Raw genomic sequence first — 25420 nt, forward strand, 5'->3', positions numbered from 1 at the left:
CAGCTGGGCCTGGACTGCCCTTCCCTTGCTTTGATATGCTGATGGAGTTGGCTGCCTCCTCTTGCCGGAGGGCAGTGTGGAGGACTGGCCAGGGAAGGTTGGGAGCCAGTTGGACCTGGTTACTGGGCCCCAAGGCCTGGGCTCTGAAGCGGGGCAGCCCAGCTGGATGTCATCCCACTGATGGCATCAGTCCCCTCTTCCCCCACACAAAGTCGGGTCCCCAAAGCACCGACTGGGCTCCAGCACCTTCTGGAGACCCCCTCCCCCTTTCCTGCTCCCCCCTCAGTGAACGAAGATTGTGCAAAACTGCAAAATTTGGCAGTTGTGAGGGGAACTTTGAGCCAAGCTTCACCACTGCCCATTAAACAAAAAAGTTTCTTCTCCCCCACCTGGCCCCCTCCGCAGGCCCTTCCAACCCCTTTTCAACAGAAAATCCTCAAATATTTGTTTAATAAGAGAAAGTTGAGTAGCTTGGGTGGGGCAGACAGGGCTGGTTTGGGGGCTCCAGAGAGGAAGGTGGGGGCAGGTGCTTGCCACAGCCAAAGGAGGTGAAAATCTCTAAAAAGTCACCTTTTTGTGCCGGAAAAAACCCCATAATCATTGTCATTTCGGCTTCGTCACCCCCACGGTGCTGCAGTCGGGCGGCGGGGGCGATGGAAGCTGCAGTTTTATAGCTGTAGAGGAAAGAACTCGTAAAATGCTAACAGCTTTTATGCGCTGCGGCATAAACAACAACAGACTCCGGCTTTATTGCGTTTTATAGTTTGTTAAAGAGTTTACAGCCGTTTTTGGGGGCCGGTTACCCAGTCAATTCCCTCTGCACGATAGTTAAACCTTTATCAATAATAAGGAAATTGATCATTAAAGCTTTAAATATGACTACCTCGTTTGTTTGAAAATATGTTTAGGAGAGGAAGCTGTATGATTTGATAACTTGTATTAAAATACCAATTACATTTATAGGACCTTTTAAAACTCTGTGCAATTAAACCGTGTTCTTTTACATTTTTCCGAAGCGACCCTGACATTTAGAAAGACTCCAACTGCCTCGTTAAAATCGCGAAATTAACAGCGTGCCTACGCCTGGCGCGTTGTGTATGTGTGTGCGCGCGCCTGTTTTTTTCCATGACTCCCCCACATCAGTCTTTGGGGGTGGTCTGCGAAGGTATTTGATTTGTTGTGAGGCGAGAGATCTCATTAATGTAGGTAGTTAAACAGATTTAATCCGTATTCATTCTCGCTCACCCCCTCTTCCTCTCCCCCTTTTTCTCCCCCTCTCCCCCGCTCTCTCTCCCTGGGTGTTTTTTTCTTCCCCTCCTTTTTTTTTTTTTTTCCGCTCTCTCCTCATTCCCTGGCGCTCTCTCGCTCTAGCTCTCTCTCTCGCTCGCTCTCTCAGCTCTCTCTCGCTCTAGCTCTCTCTCTCGCTCGCCCTCGCCTGCTCTGCGTTCTGTCCGGGAGGAGTACGGAGAAGCCAATAGGATGCTGGGTCTCTAATGGATGGAAATGATCATGAAAAGACAGTGCGAAATATGAAACAACTCATTTGCAGGGAAGTAAATCACCGAAAACTGTTTATGAACTGGCGTCCCTTCTTCGAAATGTAAAGCGAAGACCTCTTTAAGTGGCGGTATATTTTTGTTTGGGGGGTGGGGGGTGGGGGGAGGGCAAGCGAGCCTCGGCTGCCATGCAAGCCTAGTCTTTTGGAGGCTTCTCTGTCCTTTTCTATTCCTGGAAATCACAAAAAGTGTGGTGGCTTCGAGATCTTCTTCGCCTTTTCTTTCTTTCGTCCTTTTTTTTTTTTTTTTTTTCCTCCTCCCTTTCCCTCTCCTTTCCTGGCGAGGGTGACTAGGAGCCGGCGAATCCGCGTTTTTTTTCTCTCGCTCCCTCCCTTTCCCCCTCCCCACCCCCTCCCCAATAGCCCCCAACTACAGCCGCCGCCGCCGCCGCCGCCGCCTCAAAATTCAATAAAATGAGCTCTTATTTCGTCAACTCACTGTTCTCCAAATACAAAACCGGGGAGTCCCTGCGCCCCAATTATTATGACTGCGGCTTCGCCCAGGATCTGGGCGGCCGACCCACCGTGGTGTACGGTCCCAGCAGCGGCGGCAGCTTCCAGCACCCATCGCAAATCCAGGAGTTCTACCACGGGCCGTCGTCGCTGTCCACGGCTCCCTACCAGCAGAACCCGTGCGCCGTGGCGTGTCACGGGGACCCGGGCAACTTCTACGGCTACGACCCGCTGCAGCGCCAGAGCCTGTTCGGTGCGCAGGACCCAGACCTGGTGCAGTACGCAGACTGCAAGCTCGCCGCCGCAAGCGGCCTGGGAGAGGAGGCCGAGGGCTCAGAGCAGAGCCCATCGCCCACACAGCTCTTCCCCTGGATGCGTCCGCAAGGTGAGCTCGCGGCGGGGTCGGCCGAGGAGGGAGGGCCCGAGGTCGGGCAGGGGGCCCAGGCAGGCCAGGGCGCATTTCCTCCAGCTACCCGGAGACCGACTGTCTCCAGGACCGATCGCCTCCTGCTTCCTCCTTTTCTTTCTTTCGTTCTTTCTCTTTCTTTTTTTGTTTCACTTGAAGGGGAGTCGCTAAGCGACATTTCCTGAATCCATAAACCCCTCACCCTGCCTTACTTTTCTTCTCCTTCCCCTCCTTTTTTCCCCTTTTACTGTTTTATGGGGGCTTGTGGAGATAGGGTGGTGAGAGTGGGGGCGCTCAACTTTTGCACTTCTCAATTGCTTTATAGTTTAATTACCCTGAAGAAACTTTTCTTCTGGGGCAGAGGCTCTGGGGGCTTTTCAAGGTGGGTCCATCCCTCCCCACCCGTCTTTTTTACTCCTCCTCCCCCCCCCCCACCTCCTTCACATCCTTCCTTCTAAAGTTTATGGCACTTTTAATAGATTTGAACCACCACCCCTAACTCTCTGGTGTTGGTTAGCAGGGGAGGGGTCTCCCCCTTTTCAGTCTACCTTAGATTCGGTGGTGTATGATCCCCCCACCCCCCCCCTCCGCTAACCGCGGCCTCCCCGAGCCCCCGCCCCCGCGCTAGGTAGAAGGTCCCCTGCCCTTATTACACTGGTCTCCTAGACTGGTTCACGAATCTTCCAACCTTCTCCATCTCTGCTCCCTCCCCCACCTTCCCCTCCCCTCCCCTCTGTCTCGCCCTTTCCCCCATTCCCAGCAGCCGCCGGACGCAGGCGAGGCCGACAGACCTACAGCCGCTACCAGACCCTGGAGCTGGAGAAGGAGTTTCTATTTAATCCCTATCTGACCCGCAAGAGGAGGATCGAGGTATCGCATGCGCTGGGACTGACAGAGAGACAGGTCAAAATCTGGTTTCAGAACCGGAGGATGAAGTGGAAAAAAGAGAACAACAAAGACAAGTTCCCCAGCAGCAAATGTGAGCAGGAGGAGCTGGAGAAACAGAAGCTGGAGCGGGCCCCGGAGGCAGCGGACGAGGGCGACGCGCAGAAGGGCGACAAGAAGTAGGCTCCAGCCTGGGACTGCCAGGGCCGCGGCCGCCCGCCGGTTGGCGGGTCCCCGCGCCGCGCCGCCGCCGCCCGCCCCCCGCCCCCCGCCCCAGAGCGCTCTGGCCCTGCGAGCGGGGCCGGGAGCCGGGCCTCCCACCGCAGCGTCCCCCGCCGCGCCAGTCCCCGCTAGTGGTAGTATCTCGTAATAGCTTCTGTGTGTGAGCTACCGTGGATCTCCTTCCCTTCTTTTGGGGGCCGGGGGAAAAGAAAAGGATTTGAAGCAAGGACTCCCTCGCCCAGCGAGGATGAGCGGCCGCGGCCCGGCTGACTCCCCTCCCCCCAGGCCCCCGCCCGTGTAAAAAGCCTTCCTAGTGCAATGGTCTTTTTTTCCTTTGAACGTGCTTCTTTGTAATGAGCGAGGTACCGATTTCTGCTAAGTTCTCCCAACAACATGAAACTGCCTATTCACGCCATAATTCTTTCTGTCTCCCTCTCCCTCTCTTTCTCTGTCTTTCTCTTTCTCGCTGCATCTTCATTTCCCCTCCCAACCCTTCTCCCCGCGCTGCACTCCCCGGCCCGCTGGCTTTCTCTCTGGCTTCTCTCTCTTCCTCCCCGCTCCCCCCCCCCTTTGGTTTGACAATTTCGTCTTAAGTGTTTCTCAAAAGAGGTTACTTTAGTTAGCATGCGCGCTGTGGGCAATTGTTAAAAGTGTTTAGGTTTACTGTGAAGAGAATGTATCTTGTATCCGTGAATTGCTTTATGGGGGGGAGGGGGGCTAATTATATATTTTGTTGTTCCTCTATACTTTGTTCTGTTGTCTGCGCCTGAAAAGGGCGGAAGAGTTACAATAAAGTTTACAAGCAAGAACCCGAGACTGGCCCGGCCTGCGCTGCCTCATTTGCTCCCGGGCGCCTTGCAGAGCTGGGGGGAGCTGGTTCCCGGGCTCCCTGCACCCGCCGCCGGCCGAGGCCAGGCCGCAGAGAGGAGGAGGCGGGGGTTGGAGGCAGGTGGTGCGAGTCCCTCGGCCCAGGGGCTCGGAGGGTGAGGGAGGCGGCTGCACGTGATTGGAGGAGAGGGGAACGAGGGAGGGGAGCTAAGAGAAACCCCCTCCCCTCGTGTTCCGAGGCCTTCTAGCCCGGGAGACCTCAGCGCCCAGGCAGCGCTGGAGAGATGGGCCTGGGTTAGTGGCTATACCGCGCCACCTCCCCCTTTGTTTCTGTGTATGTCCTCTCGTGTGTGCTTGGGGTGGGGGCTAAAGGTGGAGCGCAGGGCCGTTGAACACGCTTATGTTTTTATTTTTCTCGGACTCTGGTGGGGGGAACAGGAGGAGGGGGTGATGCTGTTCGCCTCTCCCCTGGGACTTGGCCTTCTTCGCCCAGCTCCGAAGCCAACCAGGACTCGCCGCCTTCCTTCCTTTGCTGCTTTTGCTTCTCAGGCAGCCCTGCTTGGCAGAGGCATCCGCCTCCCGGAACCAGGAGAGCAGCGTGCCCTGAGCCGCCTTCCTCCCTTCCTTTCTCTCCCCACCCACCCCACCCCACCCCCTTCCTTTTTTATTTTCAAACCTCTTTTTTTTTTTTTTTTTTTTAGCCAGCAGATACTGCAGCGTTCCCGCCGGTGGGCTGGATCCCAGGCCTCTAGGAGTACCGAAGTCAGCGTGGATCACGAAGCCTCGGTCCATTCCCGCCTGTGTGTCTGGGGCATCAAGACACTGAGAGGCCAGGCTCACTTGTCCCTCACCTTGGGGGAACCGGACCAAGTTTTCCCAAAGGCCCAGCCGGGATGATTTGGCCCGGACTAATAAAGACCCACCTTGCCCTCCCCCCAGTTGCGCGCATTCAATTCCTGCGTTTGTATTTCGCTCAGTAACAGGCTGGGGAGGATGGCTGGGGCGGGGGGTGGGGGGCGGTGATAACACCAATCGCTCTGAGGTTTATTTTCCCTTCCACTCGATTCTTTCCTTCCCAAATCTCTCCTGCAAGCTGCCTCCAGCCCGCAGGGGTCGACAGCGACCCTTGAGCCCCCAGCCCCAATCCACAGAGCTCGGCTTCGCCATTCATTATTGATCATATTTTATAAATCCAACGCCACACAATTTTTTCCACGTTACCGGGAGCCGCGGGGAGGCTGCCCGGTCATTGGCGGAGGGGAGGTCACGTGGGCGGAGGTCACGTGGTCCGGAGAGGAAAAAGGGGGTCCTTTTTGGTGTAAATCTGGACTCTAATTCTGTAATATATCAAGGAATCTCGTAAAACCGACACTAAAACGTCCCTGCCTACAAATCATCCGGCCAAATTATGAGTTCATTGTATTATGCGAATGCTTTATTTTCTAAATATCCAGCCGCAAGTTCGGTTTTCGCTACTGGAGCCTTCCCCGAACAAACTTCTTGTGCGTTTGCTTCCAACCCCCAGCGCCCGGGCTATGGAGCGGCTTCGGGCGCTTCCTTCGCCGCCTCGATGCAGGGCTTGTACCCTGGCGGGGGGGGCATGGCGGGCCAGAGCGCGGCCGGCGTCTACGCGGCCGGCTACGGGCTCGAACCGAGTTCCTTCAACATGCACTGCGCGCCTTTTGAGCAGAACCTCTCCGGGGTGTGTCCCGGAGACTCCGCCAAGGCGGCGGGCGCCAAGGAGCAGAGGGACTCGGACTTGGCGGCCGAGAGTAACTTCCGGATCTACCCCTGGATGCGAAGCTCAGGTAACGCCGCGCGCCGAGCCGTCTCGAGCCGCAGCGGCCGGGAACATTCCCCGGAAGGCTGCCCCTGGCCCGCCGGACGCCCCTTTCCGCGTCCAGAGTGCTCCGGACCGGAGACGGGCCCTGGGGACGCGGCACTCCTCGGCCGGCGGCCGGGCGGGCCGCCCCCACCCCGGTTTTGCTCGGCGCTCTCAGGCTCGCTCTGCTCCCCGGCGATCTCTCTCCGCCGACGCCGCGGCTCTCTTAGCCCCCGGCCCGCCCCCCACCCTTCCTCCCGGCCTTTTAGCTTTAAATATTTATCAGCCGCGCGGGCACGGGCTGGAGACGAGGCCGTTTGTCTTTCGGAGGAAGGCTGGGGTTTGCAGAGAATAGCCATTAGGGTCTCCCCCTCCCTCCCCACGTCCCCACCAGGGATCTCAGCTCTGGGTGTGTCCCCCAGCCCCAGCTTGGAGAAGGTCTGGGGGAGGGGGCCGCAGCGCTGAGCAACACTCCCCTCCCCCTTCCTTGCCAACCAACCCCACTCCCCCATTATTCCCATCAGGACAATTAGAGGTGCGTCCTAGAGGCCCAGTGAGAGGAGGTGTGAGAGATGAGGACCCAGCCGGGGACACTGAGCACAGAGAGGCAGGTAGAGGGAGGGGGGCTGAGGATGAAAAAGACTAGTCCTCTAACCCCCCCAGTGAACTTGGGGTGCTGGCAGGAGAACTAGAGAAAGGGTCAGAGGCCTGTGGGAGTACAGCTGGCTTCCTCAGGTGCTGGTCCTGCCAGGACTCCTAGGTGTGCCCCTGGAGTTCTGGCCAACAAGTTTGAAGGTGCCGTTCTAGAAGTGTGAAGCTCCTGCGTGGGGGGATGGGCCAGGAATCCATGGAGCCAAATCAGGAGTTAGAGGGTCCAGCTGCTGCAGGAACCCTAAGAGTCTAGGGGCTCCACGGGGGTTTCCTGCCAAGCCTGGCCCAGACATCCTTCTTAGCACTGCCTTAGCTGGACTTGGGGGCCAGTCTCAGGGTCCAGAAGGCCCAAGACCAGTGGCCAGGGGCTCCCACCCAGCCAGCCAGAGTTGGGGGCCTGGAGGAGCCAGCTCCTGCACCATCGGTATTGGTGATCACAGTCCCCATTACCCGCTCTGTAATTCAACTACCTTTCCAGTTGATTTATCAAAGTGCAAATTTTTCTGCTCCTAAACATTTCAGCTTGGCTTTTATCTGACTTGAAATTAGGGCCCCTTGCCTAATTTCTCCTCTCCCCTGTCTCCTTCCCAGGAGGGCTGGCACCAGCACCTCCCCCAGCACAACCCTCCCCCTAGCCTCCTCAGGGTTTGGTCCTAACCTGGGCAGCTCCCCTCTGCCCTTCAGTTCCTGCTACCCAGATTCTTCAAGTGTCACCCGACCCAGGCTGCTGTTTCTCTTCTCACCCTGTCCTTCCTGGAGGACCAAAGATTGCTTTGGAAAGCTGGGCTGTCTGGTAGGCGAACTGGCAGGACAGCCTGGCTCTGTCTGAGCCTCATCCACTTACTGGAAAAGAATCATCAGAGGGCAGCTGCTCCCAGAACAACTCCAAGCTCCAAGGAAATCTGCAAACTCTGACCTCCTCCTCTTTCCACAACAGGCTGAGGTGGGGAGTGTGTGAGGCTGGGCCTGTGATGTTCCTTTGTCTTCTTTTCTTCTTTGGAAATGTACCTAGGAAAAGCCTGGAGCCCCACTTCAGGGTCGCTTGCATGGTGCTCATTGCCCACTACCCCAAGGATCATGACAGCCAGCATCCAAAGGGGGGAGGCTTGGGATCCCTGGTTCCAGAGAGTGACAAGAGAATTACCCTTCCCTCATCCCACATACATCCTTTCAGATAAGAATCTTCAAGAACCAGCAGGTTCCATTTTCCTGGGTTCAGAAGCCCAGGCTGGAAGAGACTTCTGGATGGAAAATGGGAATGTTTATCTTGGGAAACCTGTAGAAAAGCCTGCAGCATTAAGGGAAAAGGTCTATATAGGCTGGAGTATGGAAAGCAAGAACTTGGTTTCAGTGGGAGAATGGGCTTCTTCCACTCCAGAAAATCGCACACAAGGTTTAAGGTGGAGATGGGCACTCTCTTGGCATTTCCGTACTCATTTATTTTTCTCCTCTAAATACCGTGCGCAGGGACCGACCGCAAGAGAGGCCGCCAGACCTACACCCGCTATCAGACCCTGGAGCTGGAGAAGGAGTTCCACTACAACCGCTACCTGACGCGACGGCGGCGCATCGAGATCGCGCACGCGCTCTGCCTCACCGAAAGACAGATCAAGATTTGGTTCCAGAACCGGCGAATGAAGTGGAAAAAGGAGAACAAGGCCGCCAGTCCCGGAGCCACCGGCCAAGACAAGGCTGAGGCGGAGGAGGAAGAGGAAGAGTGAGGGACAGAGAAAGGGCAGGTGAAGGGAGAAAGTCGAGAGAGGGAGAAACCCAGCTCTGGGAACTGAACCAGGAAACTCTAATGAGAGGGGAAAACCCTATTTAAGAGGAAAGCAGTTAAAAAAAAAAAAAACAAAAACAAAACAGAGGACAGGGAAAGAGGAAATTTTGGTTTCTTAACACTGAAAAAAAAATACTACCTATAGGAAAGTCCCGTTGGGTTTGTTTTTGTACAACATGCAAAGGACATTATCTACCTGTTCTGTAGCTTTTTGGAATTTGCCTCCCTTTTCTATGTGTCTATTGTAAGGTCTTTGTAAAATCTTGCTGTTTTTGTAAGCCCCCTTTGACACTGTATTTGTGGATTGTGGCTCTGGACTAACAACGTGTGTGGTTCTTTGCCTTCCCAGTAGCAGCCAAAGGGCCTTAGCGAGCCCCAAGGACAGAACGAGTAGCTCGCACGTCCCCGCTGTGTGCCTGCCCAGTGTTCCTGCTCTTGGCAGCCCCTGTGCTCCTCTTTATGTTCTCTGTGTATCTGAAGGATAGAAAAATAAAACATAATTAAAAATAAACAGGCGCCTTATTTTGTGTCTCTCTAAGGCTGGGGAGGGTTGTCAGGGTTAGCGATGGGTGGTGCAGTTCCAGTACCCCTCTGCTCCCACTTCAGGCACAAGGCATTTCTTTTTGTGCTGAGGTCTGGTCTCTTTTCCCGATGCTCTTTGCCCTGGGAGCTGCTAACTAGCGAACCTCACTATCACACGCATTCCATTTACACATTTTTACACACCTTGACAATACAAATGCATACAATCATACATATTTATTTAGAGCCTGACATCACATACGAATAAATATTCACAGGGTCACATAAGATCCCGAATAAATACCAATATTCATATGTTCAAAATAAACACACAGGCATTCACACAATCCCACCTCCACTCCCAGGAACACATACATTCACATTCACACACACAAGTAAACACACATTCACACTCACTCACAAACAGGCACGTTTATACATACTCACAAATGTACATTCACACATTGGCTTCTAAACACACAGATTCACATCTGCCCCCAAGTAAACACATCCATGAGCCCACATGCTCAGTCACGCACACTCGCAAAACAAAACAAAACAAAAAGCCCCACACTTTCACAAATCATCTCCCCCACCCAGGCCTTCAAACCGGGCTGCGGGCCCTTGAGAAGTCTGGGCCCCTGCAGCCACCACCGGTGGCACAAATAAGAGCTGAAATCCGAAATGCTAGGCTCCATGCGAAGGAAGGGTGTAAGAAAGATAAGGCGAAGACCCAAATCCATTTCCCCTTCCTGGCAGCGTATGGCAGAGGCAGGCCCATGAGCAGAGACCAAGCGGCCTCTAAAACCAGGGCGCTCTCAGCTTCCCGCTTGCTTGGCAAACATTTTCCGCAATCGCTATGTTCCGTTATTTTATTTCAATTTTTCTCATTCTAAATCAACACAACTGACTAAGATAACATTTTTATATGAATAAAATAAAATAAATAACCCCAAAACCTACTCCCAGGTGTGAGAGGCTGAACAGTGCAAGTTTACCAGGGTAATGTGGCCGGATTCTGGCCGCTCTGAGCTCGGGCTCTGCCGGCTTCCTCTGTATCTTTCTGCCGGCTCTTCATGCCGCCAGGAACCTGGAACCTTCTCCGGAGCATAGAGAGAGAGAGAGAAAAAGAAAAACTTTTTTTTGGATTTATTTCGTTTTCTATAATCGGGCCGTGGCTGGTCAACTCAAAATATGGGGTATTTCAGGGAACCTCGGAAACAAAGGGTGAATTTTTTACTTCCAAACACCCCCTAATTGCGGGACAAAAAAACCTGGAAAACAGCGTGAACACAGTTAAACCTACAGAGCTGATTTTTAGTATTTATTCGATTATAAACCCTGGATTATTTAAACTTGAAGAACAGGCATCGGGACAGAAAGGGGGAGGAGAGTTGGGAGGGAAGTGCGTTTTACGAGAATCTGTCTGATTAGAATTTGCAAGTAAAAGGCAGTAAAACCTGCAGTTTCCCCTATTCAGGACTGCTCTTCTCCAGGAGAGCTCGCCAAGTTGTCTTGGGGAACCTGGACAGGTTTGGGCAGAGAGGCCAGGATCTGGCTTTACCCTCCTCCAATCTTGGGTGTGGAGGCGGGAATAGGATTGCTGTACTGTCCACTTTGGCCTCGGCCCAGGCAACCTTCCCTCCTGGGACAATGGCTAGGCCTAAGAGGATGTGGGGCGCTCACACCTCCAATGCTGCAAGCCTTACAGGTGGGGGTTCCACCAGCTATAGGGCTGAGAAGGAGGGGGCCGTTCAGAGGGGGAGAGGAAACACTGAAGCTTTCATTTTGCTTTGGTGCAGATGGCAACTCTGAATCTGGACTGCTGCTTCTGCCTCACCCACAAATTGCCTGAGAACAGTCCCTATGTGGAGCAATTGGGGGTGAAATTTTACTAGCAGAGGTAGACAGAGCTCCTGCGGGAAATAGGAGGCTTCAAAAAGAACCCCCTTCCCAGCTGGCCCCTGGTGGCTCCTTCGCCCTGATTCCCAGCGCCCCAAATCTCACCCCTTCTCAGATCGGGGTTTCCTCAAAAAGCCAGAAGGAGAAGAAAAGAAGATGGCGACTGAGAAAAGGGCTGCTGGTGGAGCAGCCATGAAGAAATGCAATAAATTCCTTGTTGTTTTATGAAAATTTACAACTTTGTGATAGAAGTTTATGAGTGGTTGAATCCAGCGATTGGCCGGCGCCGGTCATGTGGCCGGGCGATCGTGAACATGAACTTTTTATCATTTCCCTGGTGGTTATAATGCAGCATTCTTTTGGACACCACACCTAGGTCGGAGCACTGTCGTCCTTCAGGGCTCCAGCCTCTTGATATTTTTATACTTCAGTATCAGCTCGATAGAGTGAAAGAAAGAGAGAGGAAGCGAGAGGGGGGAGAGGAGAAGAGAAAGAGAGAGGGAAGGAAGGGTGGGAATTACACAAAAGAGAGAACCAAAAATAATTTTAATTCCTAAATTAATTTGCTTGCTGATCAGGGATTTTAGTCATCATGGAGGGTAGATGGAAGAGCTGCCCAGGACAGCAGACCAATACCATTTTTCAAAGCCAGAACTTACTCCATTTTCTATGCAAATGTCAGAAAAGCGAAAACACCCTCTCTCTCAAGTCAGAGAAGGGGAAGCAACGGCTCTCAGGTTGGGACAATATTATCTGGAAGCTGAAGAAGAAACCGAACGCTGTTTTTTCTCCTTCCCCACCCCTTTCAATCCGGAGGGGGGGAAAAAAATCCCAAGGTCTGCAAAGGTAAGGGAGCTTCTACAATTCTCCTCTTGTTCTTTTACATCGATTTTGTAGGGGGTGGGGCTTGGGCTTGACTCCCTCCTCCCCCCAAGACAGCGCTGAACCCCCACCTCTGGGCGCTGCAGGGAGAGGCTTCCCAGGAAATTCGGTGGCAGAGAGAGGGGTGGCTGCTTCCTGGAGGGGGAGCCAAGGCAGGGAAGACAGGAGGAGGAACAGAAAGGGGCCACGGAGGCAAGTTCTAAATCGCCTTTTTAAGCTGCGAGAAGAGGTTCAGACGAGGGGGCTGCGATACAGCGGATGGGGGTGTCTGGGCTTCAGCAGAAGACGGTGGCTATGGCCTCCCTGAGTTTGCGGCCCCCTCCCCCTCCCCCTCCCACCATCCCTTCCTTGTCCTGGCCTTTCCCAATTACCCCCGCGCAGTTCTCTTGCCCGGTGCGGGTCCCGGCGGTTTCCCCGGCATCATGGGCATGAGGGGCGGTGGCGCTCAGGGGCGTCCTGGTCTCTGGAGGGCCCGGAATCTCCGCAGAGGCTGGCGACAGGAGGCAGCGGCTAGAGAAACACAGAAAGGACAATTCACAGAAAAATGCTCACCATCTCCCTTCCAAGACATTTCTGGAATTGAAGGGCTGTGGGTGGAGGCACCCAAAGCTAGGGCGACCCTCCAGGAAGGCTGCCAGAGAATGCCCAAGTCCCTCGCCACTCCCGGAGGAGGGAGCCTCGCTCTGCAGGGAGACAATTTTGTGGTTTTAACGCGGTAGGTTACAGCGTGTTGGTTTCGGTGCGATATTGCTTCTATTACTTCTGTTTTCTTGATACGGGGGTGTGTTGATTTCAGTGGAGGAGAAAAATGCTATGTGTGTGTATGTCTGATGTAGAAACATTGTTCTTTTGCAAACTTTCCTGGATCCAAACGTGGTCATCGTGAAGAAGCTGTTTAACATGTTGTTATTTTGGGCTTGTAAACATAAAAAGAAAACCCAGTTCAGGGTCCTGAGGGCGTCCGGGCTGGAAAGCCGCCTATGCTGGGCTCAGGCAACTTAGTCCTGTCCCTCAGGCGCCTGATTTCATCCCCCAGCTAGGCCTCCTGGGAGGCGGGGAGGAGAGGAAGCGTTGGGCGGGGGACAGAGATTCCTAAAGTAGCTGGTGGGGTGGTGATGGGATGGAAGGAGGTGGAAGCCTGAGCTGTGGACTAAAAACTGGGGTGAAAGGGCTCCTGCGGAAGCTGCTAGCCGAGAGATAAGCGACGTTGGGCGCTGAGGGCAGGAGAGACTGCGGTTTAGTTCGGTTTGCACAAATAGGTGATTGCTTTTTTTCTTTCTTAAAACCAGGTACAGGGCATTCAGTCTCGGGATTCCGGTTTCCCCAGGATTGCGGGGTGCCGGGTGTGTGTACAGGGTTATTGGTCTTTCATTGCAGAGGTGGGCGGAGAGGGACGCAGCCACTTGTAGCGCGGGAGGGGGACCTGGGGGCCCAGGTGGATGCCTTCCTCGCTGGCTGGGACTGGGCGCCTCGAGGGATCCCTTGGCTGCGTAGCGAGAGAAGTTCTCGGCTAGCACCCACGGCTCTCAGGCCTATTCTCAAAGGACAAATTTCCCAAACCCACCCAGACTAAAGGTCTTTTTCTCCTGTAGTCTTGGTGGGTTATAAATCGTCTCTTAGACAGTTTGCTCTCTGACCCAAATTATGCGGTTTGCTGCCATCTACTGTCCGTGCCGAGACACGCGGCTTCGGCGCTGCAAACCCGCGACGCTGCGCGAGTGGCGCCCGCCGCCTGGAGCCGGTGCCGGGCAGGTTTGGCGGATTACGGGGATTTCGGGGCCAGAGCGATGCTTTCCGCTGCATCTTGCTTCCTGGCCGACTGGGTGCGCATTGGAGTACAGGCACCCCCACCTCCATCCCAGCTCCAAACCTGGCAGGGGAAGCGGCTTTTTCTGGGACACATTTAAAAAGGTCTAATACAACATCCAGCGGGCGCGGGGTCCTGAACCAAAGCGTTGGGGATAAGAGTGGCAAGTCCCCCCACCTCCACCCCCATGGGCGCGAGAGGGGGTCAGGCCGCTGGGGAGATCCGAGGCCAAGGCTGTTCAAGGTTTATTTGGTTTTCTTCTCGGCCAAGGGAAGGGGCCGGCAGGGGAGGCGCCGGCCCGGCAGTTCCACTTGGTTGTCAAAAGACAAACCAGGTCTGTGTTCTCCCTGTTGGCTGGCGGGTCTTGCCAGTTACTTGGCTGGTGGGTCCTTGGTGAAGGAATTGAACCGAGTGTTCTGGAAACTGTTGGTATCTGCGAGTGAGTGTCCGGCCCCTCCCCCATTCCAGATCGTTTCCAGCGAAATCGACACAAATACACTTATGGGAAAAAATTGGGAGTGAGAGTGAGGAGAAATTATTCAGGAACCAAACCATTGCAATTTCCGTTCCTGCCGGACCCCTCACACTCACTTAACCTGACTGCTTTCGCAGAGGGGGTGGTGAGCGCGGGAATACCCGCCTGTGTGCCGCGTTTGAATATTGGCCCCTGTCTCACGGGTTACTGATTAGCTCGGGCTTTCAAGCCGCAAGACCAAGCTCTGGCTGCTCCTTTCAAGGTGCAGTGGCTCAGGTCCCGGGCGGGGGCTTCAGGAGATTGCCTGCGGTGCCAGGCAGGCTAAGGTGTTACAAGGGTCTGGCCGGAGCTAGAGATACTCCCAAGACCCAGGAGCTGACAGTGCTGGGGGCAAGAGCAGCGGCTTCGGCCCTCCGCCCGCGGCCGCTCCTTGAGTCTGGGCCGCAGGAGCAGCCCTTTCAGCTTTTCCGTGGTGGGAATGACTTTATAGCAGTTAGAAGACCGGCCCAGGGAGGCGCCCTGCGGGTGGCCCCGAGGGAGCCTGCCAGAAAGGACTTGGGCCCCTCTGAGGTGATTTCTTGTGGACAATCAGCAGGACGGTGGGGAGGGGTAACCCAGCTGGTACAGAGGTTTGAAACACTTCAGGGCTTTTAAGGTGCCCATGGACCTAGGGGGAGAGGACAGGGTGAGTGGGCCTATAGCCACCGCCTGCTCCTCCCTGAAGATCTGAGATGCTGCCGCCTATTTGCATAATGGAAATAGGATCTTTGTACAGCTCTTTCCATGGGCCTTTTTTAAGGCGAAGTATCCCATCCAAAGAGCATCCTAACCTTTAAGAGAGGCACACTGTTCCCCCCTGGGAACATTTATGTTCCCCAAACCAGAGAATCAGAATTCGGGGAGGATTGGGTTGATGGGTTTTAATCTCCCCACCCCAGCCGGAGTTGGGGTGGGGTGGAGAAGGGACCACAACCCAAAGAGCTTGGGGGGGGGGCTTTGTAGGCCAGAGAAAATGGGAAGGCTGGAAATGTCTCTACCCACCCCCCCCCCCAACTACTTACAGGCAAATATACCTCCCTGTGGTTACCCGGACAGGAGAATTTTACTCCTGAGCCGAACACAACTAAAGAGACATTTCCCTGGGAGCTGGAATGTGTATGGGCCACACAGGACTTGCAGCACAGAAAATTACAATTATAAATCCTGCCTGTGGGCTATCTATACAATCCTTCTGTTGTGTACTCAAGAATTGGTATGCATTTATATTCACTTCTCCATTCACACACTTCCTAGTCAAGGCAGGGAGAGGCTCCCCAGCGGGGCAGACGGCAGTGGCCACTGTGTATTTACATATTCCTCTGCGGAGACAGACTGACTGCGGTGGACCGAACCACAGGCAGATTCGTAGAGATCTGGCTCCAGAAGCCAGGCGGCCTCTGGCTGGGCCCTGCCCGCCTGCTCTTTCTCCCAAACAAACGGATCAGACGAATAAACGCTCATAAATACCTCTGGGCTTAGATAAGAGCGATGAGGCGCTATTTCCTTTCATGCCCGACTCCAGGCGCCTTAGCCCTGCCTACGCGGCTCCATCTCGCGACAGGCAACCTGCAGAGGTGAGGTTAATTTGGGGGCTGCGACTCTTAGGATAAGGCTATTATTTTTGTGCTTATACCACAAGGGAAGGTCCCCTCCCGCAAATATATATTATATTACTTTGCCCAGAGCCCACAGGGAAGCCCATAACTTCTAGTCCTAGGATGGGGGCATTGTGGCCAGGGAGGAGGCAGGCAGGACTGAGGCTCAGAGCCCAGTTTCAGTGGCAGAGAGGGGTGGGGGGCCGTGGGGGAGGGGGGACATACACCGAGGCACTTGCTCCCCCTGCCCAAATGGCCCCTATTCCTCCCTAGGAGTGGGCCCAAGCACAGCTAGATTGGAGCAGTTATGCTTCTCCATCGTTAGAGGGTTTGGGTTTCTTTTCTTAAATCCTCATCAAAACCCCCAAAGCCAGTATTAAGGAGTGGTGGAGGGCCACCCAGGGATGGCCACTTGGCCATGAAGTTGCAGCCTAGAAGTTGCCCTGAGTTCAGGGAGCCCTGGAAACCGCTTTGCAGTCAACCGAGTCCCCATTCTTGGTCTCCCCAACCTCAGTCCTCTACCACCTTCCCTAGTGTCTTGTGCCATCTTTGGCGGGCAGAGTTGGCCCACAAAAAGGAGCCCAAAGAACTAGGCAGCGGAGGGGCAGTCTAGCCCAGCAGTGGACTTTGCCCCACACCTTGCCACTTTCCTGTCCCCAGGTCATAAGCCTGTCACCCTTCACTGCCAGGTTTCTGCATTCATATTAGAATGTTGAGAGTGCATCATGGCCCAGACCCCCCACCTGGCCTCAATGCCCATTTTCCTTGGGTGAGAGAGAGAGCCAGGGACACACACTCTCTCTCACCTCTAAGCTTGTAGAGCAGCAAATCTGGTGATACAAACTTGGTGATACAAACAGGGTGTGGGAGGGAATTGTAGAGATGCTGAGAGGCAGACAGAAGGATTGTAAATGTCTGGAGAGGGGATTCAGGCTGATAGTTGGTGGCTGCCTGCCGAGTCCCCCGGGAGAAATATGACTCCTCCCTCCTTATAAAACTAAACCAAAACTAAGTCTTAGGAAAGAATTGATTTTAAAAAGAACTTCCAGCTTCTAGAGAGACCTGGAAAAGGGGTGAGGGCTACTTTCCTCCCAGTGGTGTCTGATTGCCTGAGATATTGGGAGGATTTGAAGACCTGGAATTGAAGGAGCAGCAATTTCTTTCCTGTACCCAGACTTGTGGGGACAGTCTTGATTCCTAAGACTCTGTAGCCCAGAATATTCCCATGTCATTTGGGGTAAGGAGTGAGGGGTGGAGTGAGGGTAGAAGGCAGAATAGAGATCAAATAAATAAAGGCATCTCACTCCTCCTCTCCCTAGCCCCAAGTGGGGAGAATGCCTAGTCCCTTTCCCCAGTACCCTTGCCCCTGATGACAGCAGCGGGATGTCTTGGGCAGCGACAGCCCCATCTGAAGGCATCCAAAAGGCTCCTAGTCTTGCAGCAGACCCAGAGAGGGCAGCTTGGGCTCAGACCCTCCTTCCATTTCCCAGTCTTCTGGGCAGGGGGCTCTGGCCTGTCTCCCTCAAATCATAAGAGTTATGGAAGCAGGAATGATAATAAATCTGGGCTTGGAGAAGAGAGAGCAGATCTGATAAACAAGGCGGGGGGGGGGGGGACAAGATTTCCAAAACCTGAAACGAAGCGTATTTCTTCTTCTCTCTCTTTCCGAAAGCGATGCTAATTAGACAGCGGAGAACTCTTCTGCCTTTTACCAACACTAAACCCTAGAAACAAACCTGTATCTCGCTCTGGAGGAGACTGGGGACATTTACCCAATCCTACTTGGAGGGAACGGCCCCAAGCAACGCAGGGGTTAACTTTTCTGAAAACACAATGAACTTTTTCCTATCCTGCGTGTGTGTGTGTGTGGAGGGGGGGGGAGGCATATATTTATTTAATCACTGGGGGATGGGGTGGTCTCGATCCAAATGCTTCCTCCTCCCTCAAACGCACAGACGCCTCTTTCGCACATCCTACGTAGGTGGAACAGGACGCGTTGTGTTGTTGAGGGAGAGAGAGAGAAAAGAGAAGGAGAAGAAGGAAGAAAAAAAGGTTGATAGGTTTGTGCGCGGGTCCCTCGTGCTGGCTGCGCTCCTCCTGGGTGCTATTTGACAATTCCTGCCTCTGCCATTGGTCAGTGTTGGATCAGATGGTTGTATTTCCTTCTGGCCCTCACTGGCACCTCGCCATCCCCCCTCAGCTAAAACCCAATCTCGGATATACTACTAATAGGCGCGGCGCTCGGACTATAAAACACAACAAATCATAAACCCGGCGGAGCAGCAGCGGCCGCGCGCGCCTCCCCTCCCAATGAGTTCCTATTTCGTGAACTCCACCTTCCCAGTCACTCTGGCCAGCGGGCAGGAGTCCTTCCTGGGCCAGCTACCGCTCTACTCGTCTGGCTATGCAGATCCGCTGAGGCACTACCCCACGCCCTATGGGCCGGGGCCGGGCCAGGACAAGGGCTTTGCGGCTTCCTCCTACTACCCGCCGGCCGGCGGCGGCTATGGCCGCGCGGCGCCCTGCGACTACGGGCCGGCGCCGGCCTTCTACCGCGAGAAGGAGTCGGCCTGCGCACTCTCGGGCGCCGACGAGCAGCCCCCGTTCCACCCTGAGCCGCGGAAGTCGGACTGCGCGCAGGACAAGAGCGTGTTCGGCGAGACAGAGGAGCAGAAGTGCTCCGCTCCGGTCTACCCCTGGATGCAGCGGATGAATTCGTGCAATAGTGAGTGAGACTGCCCGCCGCCGCCCGGACCCGCGGGCCCTCACCCCCGGGACAGTACTAGCCAGGTCCCTTTCACTTCCCCACAGGCTGCCGGTGGGCATCTCAGTTAGGATAGGGGAAGGTGGGCGCCTGCACCGGGTTTTGCACTCTGTCTTCTCGCCCCTCAGGAGTTAAAAAGTTTGCAAAGTCCCAGCTGGACTCAGAGCCAGGAGGAGCAGTGGGCTCTCCCAGAGCGCCAGGCCAGAACGGGGATGCCGGGTCAGCAAAGGGGGCCCGGGCCACAGCCATTGGATTTGCTTTCCTTTGCGCCCCCAGACCCTAGTCGAGTCCCCCACCCAAGGACCGCTCCATTAGAAACGGCGTGCGTCATGCGGGGGGGGCGGCGTGACGCCGGCAAGGGAGAGTGGAGTCTGTCCCAGACTGTTTCCCTGGGGGTGGGAGGCTGGGGAAAGATGAGGCACCAGGAAAGGGGGGTAACTAGAGGAAGGAGGGAGAAGAGGAGGAAGGACGAGAGCGGGCAGTGGGGGACAGAGGGGGAAACAGGCGCCTGGGTTTCAGGTTGGATTATTTGTTCGCCTTAAGTCCCAAATTGATGTCCATTAGCGCGACACCAAAGTGAGGAGCCGTTAATGCTGCCTATGGATCGATCCACGTCATTACAGATTAAGGGCCGGAATCTATCACAGCGCGGGCGGGGGAGAGCTAGACAGATGGAAAGGGAAGGAAAGGAAAGATGGGGCTAGGAAGACACACACCTGGCCAGCGTCTTCCCAGCCCCTCCCCCTAGGCTCAGGTGGGAGTTCAAACCGCTCCTCCACCGAAAGTCTAGACAGGGAGGGCGTAGGCCTGGGACACCCCCAGGGAACCTGGAGGAGGCGCTGGAGGATTGGGGGAGGGGGCAGGGACCAGGAGCGTGGAGGGCATGCCGGGACAGGCTGGAGTCCACGTTTGAGGGTCCATGGGGGAGGGGGTTCCGGCCCGGTGATCCCAGGCCTCAGCATCTCCTCTTTGCGTAACAGGTTCCTCCTTTGGGCCCAGCGGCCGGCGAGGCCGCCAGACCTACACGCGGTACCAGACGCTGGAGCTGGAGAAGGAATTTCACTACAATCGCTACCTGACGCGGCGGCGGCGCATCGAGATCGCGCACGCCCTGTGCCTGACAGAGAGGCAGATTAAGATCTGGTTCCAGAATCGGCGCATGAAGTGGAAAAAGGAGAGCAAACTGCTCAGCGCGTCTCAGCTCAGTGCCGAGGAGGAAGAAGAAAAACCCGCCGAGTGAAGGCGCTGGATATGGAGGGGTGACGCGAAGGGAGAGGCACTTAGGGAGCCCACGGCGTCGGAGAGTCCCGAGGACGCTCTGCAGGCGGGGGAGCCCGGGGGTTTGCTTCCCCGCGCCACAACCGGCGGGCCCAGAGCTCTCCCGGACGCCCCCGCCCACAGAAGTCCCGCCCAGGCGCTCGGAGGTCGCGCTTCCCCAGCACACCCCGCACCCGGCGCCCCCTGCCTCCCCGCGGAGACCGCCGCGGCCGAATCTGGCACCCCTCGTGAGAACCAAGGACCTGATTCACTTGATGTTTCCTGGAAGCAGAGCAAAATGCTCTTGTCCATGTCGCGTCTCCTCATGTCGTCTATGTCCCCCGTGCACGGTTCAATGGTAGATTCGCTGTCCCCTCAGCGGGGCCTCGAAGACTCCCTGACCCCAGACCTGTTGTTTCTCCCACCCCCTCCCCAAAGCCACTGGAAGGAGCACATACTACCTAGAAGTAAGAAGAGGAGCCTCAGAAGAAAACAAAGTTCTATTTTATTAATTTTCTATGTGTTGTGTTTGTAGTCTTGTCTTAGCTCTGGACGTGAAATACTTCGGTAATAATATTAATATTATTAATAATGATAATAATAATAATAAAGACATGAAAACTCGCCGTTCAGTCATCTCCGCTCCTCCCCTGCCACTTTTTTCTCCCTCCTCCCCCCCGCCCAGCCACCCTATCTGCCCTGTGCCGGAAACTCCGTAGCAGAGGCGGGAGCCCTGGTCAGCCCCTAGGCCTCCCTAGCGGGCCGGCTGGACAAGACTCGGAAGTTACAGCTGAGATAAAGGCAGGAGCGGTCCCGCTCCGGCCCCATCGCCGCGCCTTGGCGGTGCGCAGGCTAGGAACGGCCTCTCCCGGTGCAGACTTGGGGGACGACGGGGGCCGTTTCCCTCGTATTCTCTAGCTTTTCCTCGTTTGTCCGCAGCACGAGGGACGCCACTGAGGTCCTGTACCCCGAGCTCCTGCAGAAACCGAGTCGGTGGTTCTCTGCGCCTCTGCAGCGCTTTTCTATCCTCATTCACGCTTGCGGAGGCCCCTGGCCTTTGGCCCGCCCACATGGCCTGGCCTCCGGAGGCCTTGGCCCTCGGCTCCCGGCCTGTGGCTCTGGAGACTGAGTCAGAGCCACCGTGTATCCCCGGGCCCTCAGGTGAAGGCTCCAGGCGCCCCAAGTAGGAGCTCAGCGACAAGTAGGGAAATCTAAAGCCGCCGGCTGGCGTGGAGCGGAGGGCACGGTTTTCTCTTGTTCTGCCTAGACCTAAAGGCAGGGGGCCAGGTGATGGGGGCGTTGGTCTCATCCCCTCAATCCAAACTGCCCCTTTTCTCCCACCCCGATCCTCACCCTCACCCAAGCAGCGAGCAGCCGATACTGTTTTCCTTTCTTCCTCCTCCCTTTCTCTCCTTTTTTTTTTTATTTTTAAAGAAAATAGCGGCCCCAGCAGAAGGGGCCCAGCTGTGGCGGTCTCTGGCCGCCCAATGTGCTCAGCAAGGCGCCGCCTGTCCTCGGAACCTCTTCCGGCGAAGGCGGTGGGCCGCCTGGCAAACTCTGAAACTGCCCAGTCACCGAGCAAGGGGCCTCGAGTGAGGCCTCCGACAGCAATAGCAGGCATCTGGCCAGGAGGTGAAGGGGCCCGCCTTGACCCCAAACTCTCAGACACGTGGTTTTCCCTAAATCCCAGCTGTCGCCGCCGTTGCCACCTCCGTCTTCCTTCACTAGGCCACTTAGCACCCCTCGGCGCTCGACCTCCTGGGTCCCTGTCCTGCTCTGTCACTCCGAGGGCCTGGGCTAAGGACAGGGAGGTCAGCAAGAGGATTCCAAACTTCCAAAGGGCCCAGAGGAGGTGAATGCTCCTTCGGAGCCTCTGGTCCAGTCACTCCGGCTCGGCTTGGGCTCTGGGGATGGCCACCGCAGCCCCTCCAGGAAGCGCGCAGGCCCGAGCTCGCGCGGACAACCCGTTGCAATAATTGGTTTTCACACACACCTTCCAGTCCTGTGGCCCACCACTACCAGCTTTCACCCCCCAACTTGGAGACTCGGAACGTCCGAGTAAGGGAAAAGCTACTCAGTCTTTGATGATCTCATCCAGAGTGGTGTTGTTTTTTGTTTTTTTAATAATAAGAACAGGAGGAAGGACACCAAATAGAAAGACCAACCCCCATCCCCAAGAATTTGAGTAAAAGTTTCAGCCGGGGACCTTCTCTAAAACGCTCAACCCTGCAGGTCAACCTCGGCCAGGGGTTTCTTTCTCTAGGCGATTGCAGGGAGCCAGGAGGGAGGCGGCCTCCGCCGCCATGGTGGTTTGCGGCCCGCGCTCCCGCCGATCGCCGGGAGGTGGCGCGCTCTGCTCAGAGGCCACTGCCAGCCTTCTCCTGGTTTCTCCCCCTTCTCTTTCTGCCTCTCTCGGAGGCTCGCATTGAATCGGCCCTAACGATTCTCAGATCGTCATTATTTGTAACCATAGAGCATGAATTACCTCTTGAGGTCATCAGCGAGAATTTACGACTGGTCAACAAAAGCACGTGATTCCCTAACGCCCCCCCATCCCCCTTCCAGGCCCCCCCCCATATTTGGCCGCATACATAGCAAAACGAAGTACAGTGCATCGCTATAATTCATTAATACATCATAAATCGTGAAGCACAGGGTTATAACGACCACGATCCACAAATCAAGCCCTCCAAAATCACCCAAATGAGCTCGTACTTTGTAAACTCCTTCTCGGGGCGTTATCCAAATGGCCCGGACTATCAGTTGCTAAATTATGGCAGTGGCAGCTCTCTGAGCGGCTCTTACAGGGATCCCGCTGCCATGCACACCGGCTCTTACGGCTACAATTACAATGGGATGGACCTCAGCGTCAACCGCTCCTCGGCCTCCTCCAGCCACTTTGGGGCGGTGGGCGAGAGCTCGCGCGCCTTCCCTTCGCCCGCCCAGGAGCCCCGCTTCAGGCAAGCGGCGTCGAGCTGTTCCCTGTCCTCGCCCGAGTCCCTGCCCTGCTCCAACGGCGACAGCCACGGCGCCAAGCCCTCTGCTTCGTCCCCGTCCGACCAGGCGACCCCGGCCAGCTCCAGCGCCAATTTCACCGAAATAGACGAGGCCAGCGCGTCCTCGGAGCCTGAGGAAGCGGCGAGCCAGCTAAGCAGCCCGAGCTTAGCTCGGGCACAGCCGGAGCCCATGGCCCCCGCCACAGCCGCGCCCGAGGGGCAGACTCCGCAGATATTCCCTTGGATGAGGAAGCTTCACATCAGCCATGGTAATTCTCGCTCTCTCTTTTTTGTCTTCTCGGCTTTCCTTCCCTGCCTTTGGAGAGGGGGAGGTGAGGACAGCTTGGCTTTTCCTCAAATACAGATTTGTTTTTTCCAGAGGGGAGAGGTCCTTACGTGGGTCCTCACAGCTCCGGGGAGAGAGCCAGAGGAGGTCTTTAGCTGCAAGAATGGTGTATTTTTACTAATTTGTTCCAGCTTCGGCTTGGATTTTATTCGCCCAGCCGTACTAGCTTTAGGCTGAAAGATGGGATTTATGTCATTTGGGGAAGGGTCCTCCTTATCCCCAAAATTTTGAGAGTGCCGCTAGCAACGGAGGGGTGAACAGGCAAACGAGCGTTCCAGGGCAGAAGTGCAGCCGCTCGCCACCCTCCCGGGGCGGTGAGCGGCCGCCTGAGCCCAGTGAAGGGTGAGGCACAGGGAGGGAGCAAGAGACAAAGCCGGGCGCCTCCGCTGCTGGCAGAAGTGGGGGCTGCAAGAGAAGGGGGTGCAGAAAGCGAGTCTGGATGCGGGGCATCTGGGCTGGGGAGGATTGGAGCTGCAGTGATCTGGGTGCCCCGGACGCCTGGGTCCTGCTCCCCGCCCCCCTCCCACCCAGTGTCCCCTCCCTTAACCGGAATAACATTGCCTCGCGGCTCTACTCTGTCTGCTCTAGATATGACCGGGCCGGACGGGAAAAGGGCCCGGACTGCGTACACCCGCTACCAGACCCTGGAGCTGGAGAAAGAGTTCCACTTCAATCGCTACCTGACCCGGCGGCGGCGTATCGAGATCGCCCACGCGCTCTGCCTGTCCGAGCGCCAGATTAAGATTTGGTTCCAGAACCGACGCATGAAGTGGAAGAAAGACAACAAACTGAAAAGTATGAGCCTAGCGACGGCCGGCAGCGCCTTCCAGCCCTGAGGAGCCCCCGGGCGGCCGAAGAGTCGCGCTGCCCCCGCCCCGGCCCCTCGAGCTTCCCCGCGCTGCTGCCGCTGGCTGGGGACCGGTTCCAAGGAGTCTGCTGCCCCAGCTCTGCGTTACGAGTTTTCGTTTGGTCTTAGGTCTTCCTGTGTCTCCCTCTCTCCTGGACTGGTTAATCTTGTTATTATTGTTAATAATAATGATAATAATAATTATTTTCCCTCCATGCTCCTTACACCTCCCCGCTCACCCCAAATGCGCCAGTGTTTCTCAATGTTCGTGTCTGTGGTTGCACTCCTTCCCCCAGGAAAAAAGAACTCGCATGTTTAATGTGAACTTTCCCCTCCCCATCTGTGTTCTAACTTATTTATAAAGGAATGGTGGCTGTATTTTGAGTTTCAGCTGGAAACTTCTCAAAGGGGAAGCAGTCGAGGCGGGGTAGTGCCGCAATGCCGGGCCCAGCTGAGCTGGCCTCGGAGTAGATGGAGTCCATGATTGTGTGATGGTTGTGTGTCTTTTCTCCCTCCTCTTCCTCCTCTCTCCCCACTTCCCAGGCCCAAGTCTCACAGTGGCTTGGTCCTGGAGTGGGAAGGGGTCAGGGAGGACCAAAAGGGTGATGCTGAGAAAAGAAAAGGAAAATAGCAACATTTAAGTTCCTGCTGCCTGAGTAGGCCCCACCAGGCCTCATCTGGGAGTGAATGGAAACAAAAATAACCCTCAGTGTAAAATGTCTTGTGTGTTTCTGTGTATCTACGGGTCTGGCTTACAGGGCCCAAAGCTTGTAAATAGGGGGATAGACTGGGTCAGATCCATCCCCTCCCCCCTACCCATTTCGCTTCCAAGACCATTTGTAGAGAGTGAGTGGATGCTGTGCTATGTGTGAAATCTGTCTTTGCCGGGCCTGTCTCAGTGATTCGCTTTTGGTATTTGTTTGTAGCTTTCCCTGAAGTCAAATAAATGTTTCCCCCACTCTACTGCCCTTCCACTCGTCTTTTCTCTGGGGGCCTGCCTGCCTCTGCCATTGCCAGGCACACCCTGGACCATTCTCGGTAGATCTGGAGTGTAGGGAAGGGAAAGCAGGGTGCTCACCAGCAGCCCCTCTCAGCCACCTAAGTCCCTGTCTTGGTCAGCAGTGCTTGGGCCAGGGGACAGGTTTCCAGGTCTGGGAGAAACCCCACCTGGGGCTGGGGCAGAGGAGAGGCTGCCTCTGGGCCCCATCTGGGCCTTCCACCAGCCGACCAGGAAAGCCTCTGGAAACCTCTTCAGGGGAAGTAGTTTGGGCCTAAGCCCTGAGCAGGAGGCTCCTGGCCTTTTGGGAGTGGTAGAGGCCTGCCCAGCCCCCCTGCTCCCTGCTCCAAATCCACCCCCCTCAGCTCTGCCATCCAGTAAGGCAAAAC

General features: G+C 55.6%; 5 protein-coding genes across 7 annotated transcripts in view; all 5 read left to right on the top strand.

The window, feature by feature from the left end:
- Nucleotides 1-1948: 1948 nt before the first annotated feature.
- HOXB8 (homeobox B8) lies at nt 1949-3499 on the top strand. Of its 2 annotated transcripts, none has more exons than XM_049858938.1 (2): nt 1949-2393; nt 3175-3499. In XM_049858938.1, exons 1-2 carry the CDS (start codon nt 1970-1972, stop codon nt 3480-3482), a joined length of 732 nt encoding a protein of 243 aa, XP_049714895.1. In that variant the 5' UTR covers nt 1949-1969; the 3' UTR covers nt 3483-3499. The 2 variants fall into 2 exon arrangements, with proteins under 2 accessions (XP_049714895.1, XP_049714896.1); XM_049858939.1 differs by having other exon boundaries at nt 3178-3499.
- Nucleotides 3500-5665: 2166 nt separating this feature from the next.
- Nucleotides 5666-9081, top strand: HOXB7 (homeobox B7). Its single transcript, XM_049858942.1, has 2 exons — nt 5666-6157; nt 8290-9081. The coding sequence occupies exons 1-2, from the start codon at nt 5758-5760 to the stop codon at nt 8541-8543; spliced, it is 654 nt and encodes a 217-aa protein (XP_049714899.1). The 5' UTR covers nt 5666-5757; the 3' UTR covers nt 8544-9081.
- Nucleotides 9082-11540: 2459 nt separating this feature from the next.
- Nucleotides 11541-25420, top strand: part of HOXB3 (homeobox B3) — a 54987-nt gene continuing 41107 nt past the window's right edge. The window contains exon 1 of one of the 2 annotated variants that reach the window (XM_049858926.1): nt 11541-11872. The gene's annotated coding sequence lies outside the window, so the exon portion shown is untranslated. Of the gene's footprint in view, nt 11873-12547; nt 12624-25420 lie in introns of those variants that run through there. The other variant, XM_049858930.1, reaches the window with a different exon arrangement.
- Nucleotides 17769-20456, top strand: HOXB6 (homeobox B6). The gene is made up of 2 exons (XM_049858941.1): nt 17769-18549; nt 19569-20456. Exons 1-2 carry the CDS (start codon nt 18135-18137, stop codon nt 19826-19828), a joined length of 675 nt encoding a protein of 224 aa, XP_049714898.1. The 5' UTR covers nt 17769-18134; the 3' UTR covers nt 19829-20456.
- On the top strand, nt 22474-24985 carry HOXB5 (homeobox B5). Its single transcript, XM_049858935.1, has 2 exons — nt 22474-23110; nt 23776-24985. Exons 1-2 carry the CDS (start codon nt 22549-22551, stop codon nt 24021-24023), a joined length of 810 nt encoding a protein of 269 aa, XP_049714892.1. The 5' UTR covers nt 22474-22548; the 3' UTR covers nt 24024-24985.

This window comes from Elephas maximus, chromosome 19, assembly GCF_024166365.1.
Source record: "Elephas maximus indicus isolate mEleMax1 chromosome 19, mEleMax1 primary haplotype, whole genome shotgun sequence".
Classification (NCBI taxonomy): domain Eukaryota; kingdom Metazoa; phylum Chordata; class Mammalia; order Proboscidea; family Elephantidae; genus Elephas; species Elephas maximus.

Excerpts from the sequence above, each read along its gene's own strand:
- HOXB6 (XM_049858941.1), top strand. The coding sequence starts at position 18,135 with ATGAGTTCCTATTTCGTGAACTCCACCTTCCCAGTCACTCTGGCCAGC. Across the intron at positions 18,550-19,568 it reads GCGGATGAATTCGTGCAATA|GTTCCTCCTTTGGGCCCAGC; the intron begins GTGAGTGAGACT and ends TTTGCGTAACAG.
- HOXB7 (XM_049858942.1), top strand. The coding sequence starts at position 5,758 with ATGAGTTCATTGTATTATGCGAATGCTTTATTTTCTAAATATCCAGCC. Across the intron at positions 6,158-8,289 it reads CCCCTGGATGCGAAGCTCAG|GGACCGACCGCAAGAGAGGC; the intron begins GTAACGCCGCGC and ends TACCGTGCGCAG.
- HOXB5 (XM_049858935.1), top strand. The coding sequence starts at position 22,549 with ATGAGCTCGTACTTTGTAAACTCCTTCTCGGGGCGTTATCCAAATGGC. Across the intron at positions 23,111-23,775 it reads GAAGCTTCACATCAGCCATG|ATATGACCGGGCCGGACGGG; the intron begins GTAATTCTCGCT and ends TGTCTGCTCTAG.
- HOXB8 (XM_049858938.1), top strand. The coding sequence starts at position 1,970 with ATGAGCTCTTATTTCGTCAACTCACTGTTCTCCAAATACAAAACCGGG. Across the intron at positions 2,394-3,174 it reads CCCCTGGATGCGTCCGCAAG|CAGCCGCCGGACGCAGGCGA; the intron begins GTGAGCTCGCGG and ends CCCCATTCCCAG.